This window comes from Pseudopodoces humilis, chromosome 2 (assembly GCF_049639895.1).
Source record: "Pseudopodoces humilis isolate 2021_Gansu_Grassland_sample_001 chromosome 2, ASM4963989v1, whole genome shotgun sequence".
Classification (NCBI taxonomy): Eukaryota; Metazoa; Chordata; class Aves; order Passeriformes; family Paridae; genus Pseudopodoces; species Pseudopodoces humilis.
Window position 1 is genome coordinate 98,559,787 of NC_142201.1, and position 11,024 is coordinate 98,570,810.

At 44.4% G+C, this 11,024-nt stretch overlaps 1 protein-coding gene across 1 annotated transcript; it reads left to right on the forward strand.

Moving 5' to 3' along the window:
• The first annotated feature begins 1,883 nt into the window (after positions 1-1,883).
• Positions 1,884-10,039, forward strand: LOC102104881 (nectin-3). The gene is made up of 4 exons (XM_088051980.1): positions 1,884-2,031; positions 3,495-3,830; positions 8,874-9,185; positions 9,708-10,039. The coding sequence occupies exons 1-4, from the start codon at positions 1,884-1,886 to the stop codon at positions 10,037-10,039; spliced, it is 1,128 nt and encodes a 375-aa protein (XP_087908106.1).
• The last annotated feature ends 985 nt before the right edge of the window (positions 10,040-11,024 follow it).

The following is an 11,024-nucleotide window of genomic DNA, read 5'->3' on the forward strand; positions in this document are numbered from 1 at the left end:
TATGCAAAGATGAACAGAGCAGCAGTATATGCACTTAAAGATACATTCACAAATTTCAAATAAGTGGTTGGATTAATGGGTCTCACACTATGAGTAAAATGTTGTGTTTAAAGCAATTAATCAACTGCTGATGTTATCTGGTCCCTGGAGGAAGGGGAGTGGTCCAGCAGAGATGCTGCAGCAGCTGGATGTGCATACAAACACCGACTCATGAAGGCTGCTAGGGAGGTCCCTACAGGCTCAGGTTCCCTGTGGCACCAGGAGCTGTCAGAGGAAAAGCAGAGCTTGGAAGGAGCAGCCAGCATACACAGCTCTTTCTCACCGGGGATGCTCTAACAAATTAAACCCACCAGCTTTAACAAAACTGGCATTTTAAAACTAATTTTCCCCACCAGCAGAGCCTTCTCTGTCATTTGCTAAGACTGAAAGTTTGCTCTTCATTGAAAAGTGTTTCCTCTAGCAGCGCACAGTTTTTAAGGGTTCTGGAAGATCAGAGTGTTTCTGGGAGAAAATAAGTTGGTTAAACCTGACAAGAATATTTGCTACATACCAGTTGGGCTTGCAGTTCTTTTTGAACTCAAATGCAGTTCCTTTTGTGATCACTAAGTGACGATCTCACATTTTGATCAGGCCAGAATGCTCTTCCAGAAATTTTGCAGGAAAGTGCAACCATGCGAATAACTCAAGGAAATGAAAATAAGGTATCTCAAAGGGAAAAGGCAATAGTAAGAAGCAACTGCAGTTTTCAGACTTATGGGAATGATTTTTTGAACCTACTCAAAAGCACATCCAAAATGTGCTTTTTTTAGAGGAATACTGATACTTGCGCTGTTTCTGTTTTCAGATTAGTTGCCACTAAGGAGAGAAGGAATCATAAATGTAGAAGCATGTGTGAGAATTTTTTGTGTCACTTTATGGCTTGGGCCTGCTGGATTTGCATAATTTGAGGCTAATCTGTGTGGCCATTCAATGGAGAGAAAACATTTTATTTGCAATCATAGTCATTTGCAGTAGTAAGAATTTGCAAAAATGTAATCCACCTCATCAGAAATTGGAAACATGAAACACAATTGACCAGCAGAAGTTTGATTAGCAAATGAGGTCTCACAGGCCGTCTGCCCCACTGTGCTATAGGAGAGCACCTGTGGCTGAGGGCTTGGCTGGTTTCAGCAGTGATCACAACCCACACAAAAAGGGGAACACGGGCATAACAATGACAAAGCAATAAGGCACAAAAACAGTGACTCAAACAAGTTGTGTGACCTATTTTTATGTCGTCTCAGGGGATGGTGGAGGAGGAAAGGCATGTTTGTGGAAGGGCAACCCTGTCTTTCCAAGGGACAGGGCTGGGGAAGGATCATGGACCTGTGGAGATGGGGGCAATCTCAGTGGAGGAGAGGTGAGACCAAGCCTCTGCTCTTTCCCTGGGGCAGCACATGACCTAGGCCCTGAATCCACCTCTTGGCTTGCTTTGGTCTCCCTAACCTAGAAAAAGAGTTGTGTCACAGGAGCATCAGCAGCTGATGTGTGCAGACCCCTAACTGTGTCATCTGAGTTACATATAGGGACATTTGCACTACTCCTTGCAGCGTGACCTTTCCTGGAGCTCAGCTCAAGGCCAGGGTGGCCTTTCCATCTGCAACCCGCAGACACTGGGTGCTGAGCCATTTTCAAAATCTGTGCTTGTATTTAGGTGCTTATTAAAGTCCAACCTTATGGACAAAGTGCTTGTGAAAAACCCAGTACCCCTCCCTGTCTGTGTGTGTCCCAGCACAGCTGGGAAAACCTGAGTCTCTGGGACTGACTTTCATTGTCATGTCCCTTAAAATTCAGTTGTGTCATAGAGGCAACAGGTTTTACAAGGTGCCATTTACTGTAGTTGCATGGTGGGGAATGTCCCGAGAGTAAGAACGAAGTGTATAAGAATGGGGAAGTGGGACTCAGTGGATCAGTCACTCGTCTCACAGTGCACAGCTAAGATGATGATGGTCACTTGCCTGCTCCTCTCCAGCATCTGGGCTGCTGCTCCAGGTAACTCCTTTGTCTGTCTGGGTGTCTGTGTCATGATCCTAAGAGCATTAGGGACCTCAGTGGCCGTGCCAGCCTCCTGTGCTGCTGGGTGCTGCAGTACCCACCTTGCACCCTCCTGGGGCAAGCCCAGTGGTGACACGGCACTTGTGGCACTTTACTACTTATCTGGGGCTTCAGGCATGTCACTGATGATTGTGTTAAGAGCATCCACTTCTTAATTTACCACCAGTGTATTTATAAATTCCAGAGAGATGTACAAATTTATTGCAATAGGAAAATTATAAAGCAGACAAACCATGCTTGTAGGTATCTGCTCAGGCCATCAAAAGCATGGGTGTATTACATTGGTTTTGTATATAAAATCATGTAGAAAAGGCTGAATTAGTTTTAAATTAGCTTTCATGATCATGGTTTGTAGTCTGCCTGTGGCACTGCTGAGATCTGGAAAGCAAAGTGACTGGCACAGCTTGACAACTGGCTTCTTGGTCTTTGATGGAAATCCGCCTGGCCATGGTCACAGACAGAATATCAGAGTACTTTGTAGAGTGAATTAGCCTATTGTACCTCTGGGCTTTGCAGTTACCCTTCTCTGCAAAGACATTTCCCTTTCTTGTAAATTGAGTTATGTTTTCAGTGCTGCAGCTGTTACTGCTGATATCTCCCTTCCTATGCTGACATGCACAAATGAACTTTGAAAACTATTATGCCAAGAGAACTGTGGAGCTGAGCTGTCAGCCTCACCTTGCCTGTATCCTTAACAATTTTTTCATGTCTACAAATTGGAAGAGGAGACTGATTATTTTCTTCTTTTCCCTGGAGAATTTTAATACCATGGCATTTATACTGTGAAAGTTTTCTCCCTGTGGGCCTTCAGTAGGGTCTTTTCTGCAGCTGTTTCTCAGAGCATGACTTTGATGCTGAGATAAGACAGATGTAGTTTGCCTCAGGCCCTCCTTACCTTGCCTTTTTCTTCTGGTTTTCTGATCTTTTCTGATCTCTGACAAGTGTGAATACATGATGTATAGTGAGACACATAATAATTTTTAGCATTTTTACTGTTTTGCTTCACCCCACACCACAAGCTGGCTAAGAGGGTGGTATTGGGCCAACAGTTGTTTGGTTGTCAGCATGGTTGAAAGTTTGGGGAATCTGTCCATGGGATATCAGTCCTAACAGACAAATCAGTGGCTCCCAACAGCAGAGCTGCCTTTCTCAGTGGTGCTCTCTGCAACACAGGTATCAGGCTGGCAAGATGCTTGGTGTGACAGGTGACAGGTCCAGTGAAATTTTCTCGGTAGTTCTTTCAAGCTGCATTTTCAACTTTTCCCTAGATGGAGGGATAGAGAAATCCTCCAGAGTTGCTCTGCTTGGAAATGAGGGTGAGGGGCTGCAGGGGCCTCCGCTTGGGTTGGGTTGCAGAAGAGTGTGAGAAATGCTGAGTGTGGCACCTGCTTCTCCCCCAGCCTCTGTGCAGGTGATGAACAGAAAGGTCCAGTCAGTCCAGGTGGGAGGAAACGTGACTTTTTCATGCCAGTCAGTCACGAGAGAAGATGTGATACAGGTGACGTGGCAGAAGGAGACGCACGGGGCTGAAGACAACATAGCAACTTACAGTACGATGAATGGCCAAAAGATAACCAAGGCCTATGTCAGCCACGTGAGCTTTGCCCACAGCGAGTTACAAGCCTCAGCCATCTCCCTTCATGGAGTCACCCTCCATGATGAAGGATGCTACAAATGCATCTTCAACACATTTCCCTCGGGGGCTGTCGCCGGCAGGATGTGTCTCAAGGTTTATGGTAAGGCACAGTAATTGTATGTGGGAGCTCATCTGAGGACCGAGTCATTTTTCCTGTGAAAAACCTTCCCTAACATTGCTACACTGATGTGGGAAAAATATTTGTCCCTGGCACTTTCCCCCTCTGGTTTTACCTCTGATGGGAAATCAGCGCTCAACAGTTCTTTAATTTGTTTCCCTTTCAAGTCAGCAACAGCGAGATTCAAAACTGATGCGTAACCCATGACTTCCTCCAAGTTTCCCTGGTGCTGTGCTGTGCTGACAGCTGCGTGACCACAGCCATGAGCCCTGTCCTCCTCTGCTTCCTTTCACTGCTGCTCTCACCTCCTAATCCTAGACATCAGGCCATTTTTAACTTGCTCTGCATTTGGTTGTAAAAAAACTGCTGAGTACTCAAAAAGCAGAGAGGCACATGCGTGACCAGAATAGCTGGAATCTTATTTTGAAGCTAGAGTAAAAATAACAGTAGTTGGGCTGGGGTCAGGAAAAGAAAGCAAAAAAATAAATAGAAGGCTGAAACACTGTACAGCTCTTGGGATTTGACACATGAGTATCTTGATCAGGTCAGCATCAACTAGCTTAAAGAAGAGAGTTGAAACAAATCATGAGTCAGGATGGCAATATTTGTTACCTCCATATGAAATTACCAACCAGCAAGTGCAACCTGAAATATAGACAAATAGATGAACTCAAAAAAACTAAGAGTGACAAGCTGCTTATCTTTTGAGGAAAAGTGCTGGATTTTGTCCAGCTGAGAAAGCTGAGACATTAAACATGCTCTGAGGACACCCTGATGGCTCCTGGCTTTCTCAGGGATGAGACTGCTGTGGGGAAACTGGTGAAAAATCATATCCCATGTGGAGAGTATCAGTGTTTGTGTCCTGTCACTGGTGATATGACCCCTGCAGAGTATTTTGTTTTTCCCTAGTATCTTCTGCTAACAAAGACATAGACACATATCTCTCGAGTCCTCTGTGTGGAGAAAGGAAGCTCCTAACTTATAGGGGAAAGGATGTGGTGGTGGAAAATTTTGGAGAAAACAAAAGTTCTTTTTCCCCTCTTTTGGGAAAACTAGGGCAGAAAAGAGAAATGAGAAGAAATCCATGCAGTATTTCACATATGAAGAGGAAAGTTCCTAAAGAAATCCGGTTTTGAATCATCCAGAGGGTAAACACTGATTATATGATACAGGAAAAACATGGAAGTGCCTTGCAGAACAATCCTGTTCTTTTTAACCATGTAGATCAAAACACAGAGATTTCTTCTGGTTTTTGGTTTTGGTTTGTTTTTTTTCCCTATCTAAGTGGGGGAACTCCTTCCCAAACTCATCAACCTTTTGTCTACTGTTCATCCCTCACCAGAGCACTACTTCTTAAAAAAAAAAAAAAGGGATGTTTTTCTGCTGCCACAAACACTCATGTAAGCACCTCTTCCTGCAACTCAGATGAAAAAGCATCAACTGAGAAGGGTTGAACTTCTCTCATGGGTTCAGAGGCCACGAGGCTGCCTCACCAAGGTCATGGTGGCCTTCGTGTCATGTGCTGTATCAAGCCAGCCCTGGAGGGTCACCCTGAGCAAACTGAGCATTTGGCACTCTTACAGGAGCTTTTAGTTCATATCTGGTTATTTCATTGAAGCTAATTTATACAATGTGACTTCAAAGCCACAGTCTTGCTAGTTATTCCCCAACCCCTAATGGTGGGAACAACTTGTCTGAACCAGCCCAGAGGGTGCCCCACGAGGGAGAGTGAAGCCAGAAGGAATCTCCCAAGGCTCAGAGGTTCAGGCCACGGTGAGCTAATCAGAGTCACCAGCTGAAAATGAAATGCTGCCATGTCTTTGCCCTCAAGAGGGGACTGCCAGGGGGTTTACAAGCTGGTAATTGCCTGATTACAGCAGCCTTTGCGAGCCCGGCTGTTCCGGGACAGCACGGGCATCATCACCGCATGATGAGGGGAAGAAGTGAAACCACCTAAGAACTGGATGCAACACTGTGAAAAAAGAAACAGGTATGACTGGAGGTATGTCAGAGCTGCCTGGCTGAAAACAGCAAACCCAGGAGCAGAAACCTCGTACCCTGTAGCAAAATCCATTTTGGAACAGAATAGTTTCAAGCAAGCTTGCTGGGTCTCTTTTGAGCAGTCTGCTGCCTTTCCCCCTTCATCTTACTTTGGAAATATTTTGCCAGCCTTCATTGTCAAAGAGGATGAGAATGAAATCCAGGGTGAGGATTGAGGGAGAAGTATGGAGAGAGGGGGATGTGCCACATGAGGATAGGCAAGACTTGCTGAATCACGAAATTCCCTGGACATTTGTCTTTGGGGACTGCCTGCCTTCATTGTAGATGGCAGCATTTGTCTGGAAGTCTTGAGCACAGCTGGATAAATGCCATTGCAGTTCCTGAGGGAAACCAAGGCACAGACATGCTGGTGACCAGCCGTATCGTTTGAAAAAGCTTTCTCATCATGAGGCAAGCTGTGATTCCTACAATCTTTTATCATTCTCTGTAGCACCACTGCCAAGCCTTTAAACATAAAAAGCATATCATATCATACCCTGATGGTCCCCCTCTAATTACAGAAAGCCATTACCAAAGGTCCTTTTTTCAAATATTTGGGAATGCTGACAGAACTCAAATTTGGGAACATCTGCAATACTGATCCGCAAGAGAGACTAAAGCAAGTACTGGCACACAGCATCTCAGGCAAAGACTTTTTTACTGGAAACAAGTATTTTGATGAAAGGCAAAAGAAGCAGTTAAGTGTATGATGTATACATGAACAGCCAGCACATGCTAGCAAAGAGTGTAGCAGGACTTTACTGCAAAAGCAAGCACTCACAGGTTTTGACAGTGCATCTATTACAGACATTTGCTAGAGAGAAGCTCAGCCCTACAGGCTCATTCCTGGAGCTCCATTGTGAGAAGAGTGAGAACCCTAGGTTATAGTTAGTAGATAGAGTAGCTAGAAGAAGAGCAGTGCATGAGTTTCTGGCAAGACACTGACAATTCTCATCCTCTGTGGTAACAGCTGTGACTTCTCCCTTTGATTGCTTCTGAATTTTGCAACCTAATATTTGAAGTTAATGCTGTGGGTGAATATGTTTTTTTTTATTTATATGTTTTTATGTTATTAATTTTATTTATCTGTTTTTCTATTATTTATTTATATGTTTTTTATGTTTATGTTTTTATATGTTTCTATATTATCTTTATGCATCCAGTGAGTGAAAGAAGAAGTTCAGAGATCAATTATTAATCAAAACATAAATCATGACACTAGTCTTTTCATACCTGGGAGATTTTGAGAAGTTCCAAGTGAAATCCCCCTACACACTTTCCTTGTTTTTCTCAGAGGTTTCAGCAATTCTGTGGGAGTTGATTTTTTCTTCTCTATGGTTGATGCAAAAAGTGAAAAATACAAGTTTATTTTTTCTAGGTTCACACAACTACAGTAAGTAAATGAGGTCAGGCTTGTAAAAAAAACCAACCAAACAAAAAGCAGCGCAATTTTTTGTATACAAAAATCTTGCTTCCACTCTCTTGGAAGACACAGACAACCTTTTGAGGTGTGTCTGGAATTGTACCAGTAGGTTATAGGTGTCATTAAATATCTGGCACACGTCTTTTCCCCTTTTTGCAGTGTCTGCTACACCTTACAGGCAAATCTTGGTTTACCTCACAAAAGAAAAAATCATTGTTTTTCCTGAGAAGAAGGAGAAGTTTTGTTTTCTTGTTTAAAAGCAGGATTTCTAGATGATAGCAGTATGTTCTAGTGTTGGGACAAAAATTAATTTCAGCATAAATATTGCACTTATCACTGTTATTTTTCTTATGTAAGTAGTAATATACACATTGAGTTCTACTAATTATATCTGTGGATACTTTTTTAATAGGAGAGCATTCATGGTAACTCAGACTTGATTGAAACTAGAATTGCCACTGCACATAAATGCTGAAAAAAGCAATATTCTCAGAAACAGAGGCGTAGAAGTAGAGTGTGGTTTAGACCCCTATTCCATCAGCACATGCACTGAAGTAGAAGGCAGGCTGGTGAGCTGTCACACAGAAACCCACAGATTGCACTCCCAAATGGAACTACACACCTTTATTTTATTGGCCTGTGAAAATTAACCTTATCAAACTGAGCAGAGGCTTGAACTAGACAATCCCTGAAGTCCCTTCTGACCTAAACTATGATATGATTTTTTGCCAAAGGATAAATAGGCAGTTTTTCACATGGAACATGCCCTATGTGTTCAGATGTCACCTGGAGTTCTATCCAGGTTGAAACCAACTGCCTGAATTTCTCCCCTTTATCTAGTCCTTACAAATACAGTTTGTATAAATAGGAATCAACAAGTAGGCTTCATGTGAGCGAGTAAGCATGAATGATGCCTATAGTTCATCCTTCTTCCAGACTAAAATTAAATGTGAGAGCATCTGCAAATCTTCTAGAGTGAGAGTGTTCAGAAGTGATCTTTCAAGATAGTTTTGAGGGATATTATGGGATACCCAAAACCCATTTACAAGAGGAAACAAAGTTATACACAAACCCTCCATATGTGAAATCCCATGGTGTAACCACATACAAATTCACTGTTACTGTCTTGCATAAATAGATGCATTTAATCCTTTGATTTGCAACTCTACACACCTTAGCAGTAAAGCTAATCCTGCAAGTAATTTTAAAGGAAAATAATTCTAACTCGTTTACGCAGTTCAGCTCTTTCAGAGAGAGAAGGGCATATGAATTCACAGTTACACTACGTTCTGCTTTTAACTCAGGTATAATTACCACTTCTCAGCTGGGATGCTGCTGCTAGTTACAGAACTGAAACAGATACTTCTACCCTCTTGCCCTCTTTCTTTTGTCTCTTCACTTCCAGGCTGCTGTCTGATCACTTTCATATTTGTCACTGCTGCAGCTTTGGGAAGGGGGAGATTAGATAAGCAAGCTTTTCCTCCAAGACAACTGTGAATACAGATGCTCTTTGCTCAAACATTACCAGAAACTAATTGACTTTGTTGCTTTGTTGTTTACAGCCATCTCAGACCCCATAGTGGAAACTAAGATTATACCCAGTCCAGATAAAGCTGAGGACTCTGAGAAAATGGTGGGGATGAGCTGCTCAGCAACAGGGAAACCAGCTCCAAAAATAATTTGGCACCTTCCCAGCATCCTGCAGCAGAAACCAAGGGAATACCACATAAAGTTCAGCAACCAGACCGTGACTGTCATCAGCAATTTTACCCACACCCACTCCAAAATCCTTCGGGAGTACCCCATCACCTGTGCAATCCAACATCCTTCTCTAAATGTGACCCTGGTCCTGCCCACAGACAGCCTGGAGCAGGGTCAGTATGTAACTCTGCTGCTCTGGAGTGGGGCAGAAATTGGGAAGCACCTCCTGGGGTAGATCAGAAACTGCTCAGAGGGTTGGGAGCAGGTGGGGAAGGGCAGCTGTGGCTGGGCTTGGGAGGGATGGAAGAGGTGCTGTGGGACATCCAGATGCACTGGTCAGTGGCACTAATTTTTTACTGCTCCTCAGGTTCTCTTACCCACCATTATGTGGCCTAGCCTCCCTGTCTCTGTGCAGGACTGTTTGTGACAGAGTTTCCTATCACATAACGTGACAAACCAAGAGGTGCCAGCGTTGGGTAGCTCAGAGGGGCTGGGCTCTGCATGCCTGACTTTAACATCAGACCCCATGCACAGGTCTGCTGGCAGTGCCGCTTGTGTGCATCATGCTGGAATGTGCTCCCAGCTCCCCTGTCCACCCCATTTCACCCCAGGGAACGGCCAAGGGGTGCCTGAAATGGACTTGGGGTTGTTTATTTACTTTGTGCACAAACTGAGTAGCTGCTGTTTTCCCACAGGTCCAGAGAGCAGCATGGCACCAGCCATTGCCATTGCAGTGGGGGTCCTGGTGCCCCTGACTTCTCTTCTCCTTCTCACCTGCCTTCTTTACCTCTGCCTCAGGCACCTACGTGACCCAGAGAGAAACCCAACCTGGCCATGCTGGGTAGGTCTGCCTTTCCTCAGGGTTCTGCAAAATTCACCCCCACAGGACTTGGGGCTCAATACCATGACCTGGCTCCGCCCAGCCACACCAGGGCTGCCTGCACACTGCCCAAGCCAGGCTGAACCTGGGCTGGAGAAGGACACAGCAATGAGCCCCCAGCCAGACAGCTGGGAAGGGGAAACCTGATTCTGCACAGCCAGCCTACAGTGCCCAAGAGTGCTGGCAGCTAGAAAACATTCACTGTGCCAATGACAAGGCATGCTGTGGTGGAAGCATTGTTCTACTACCATATTTATGCACAATATAGTTGTGTAAGCAGTGGCCAGACCCTTGCCAGCAGTGGCACCAGTCTTCTGCAGCTCCTAAAATAACCATCCCCATCACAGCTTACAAAGGCAGCAGCTTTGAGGATGGGTCTCAAACAAAATGTGGTCTTCAAGGAAGACTGCCTCTGGGAAGGAAGCCCAGGGTGCCACGCTGGGGCACAGGCTGAGGCACTGCTGGTTGTCCATTGAGGCTATTCCAGTGCAGGGGGTGCAGGATACAAGCTTGAGGTGGGGGTAAACTGAGTGAAATGGCAGCATTTCAGGAAAACACAGTCCAGTTTTGTGAAGACTCCTCATCCTCCTTGTAGTATATGCCTAGCATGTGCACCCTGGATTTTGGTGAAAATTTTGGAGAAAAAGAAGCAGTGGAGGAAATGCAACACGTGTCTTCCATGGGTGTTATACCTCTAGGTCCAAGCTGAAGACTGCTGGTGGGATTACCAGGGGAAAACTTTAGTCTTCCCTCACAGAGAGATGAAAAGACTCACTTGGCAATACAAATTTACCCTCACATGAAAAACATCCACGTATTTTGAAGAAATAAACACAACAACCTCTCTTTCATCAGGTACTTCCTGCCTGCACCAAGGCCGAGAAGTGCAGGCAGTACGGAGCTGCAAGCAGGTGGGCTCCTGCGGTGTCCCCCAGCCTCGGTGCACCACTGAACACCTGAGAAGCTGCCCAACCTACACATGCAAGAGAGAAACTCTTAAAATGGCACTTCAAGCTTCCAAGGAAACCTCCTGTGACTTTCTTCTAGAGAAATATAAAAAGGGACAATTTATAATATATATTTATTTATTACATTATAATATTCTGTTTTGTAAGGAAAAAATGTAAAGTAT

Coding starts and splice junctions, on each gene's coding strand:
- LOC102104881 (XM_088051980.1), top strand. CDS start 1,884: ATGGTGGGGAATGTCCCGAGAGTAAGAACGAAGTGTATAAGAATGGGG. Junction 3,831..8,873: donor GATGTGTCTCAAGGTTTATG/GTAAGGCACAGT, acceptor TGTTGTTTACAG/CCATCTCAGACCCCATAGTG. Junction 9,186..9,707: donor CACAGACAGCCTGGAGCAGG/GTCAGTATGTAA, acceptor GTTTTCCCACAG/GTCCAGAGAGCAGCATGGCA.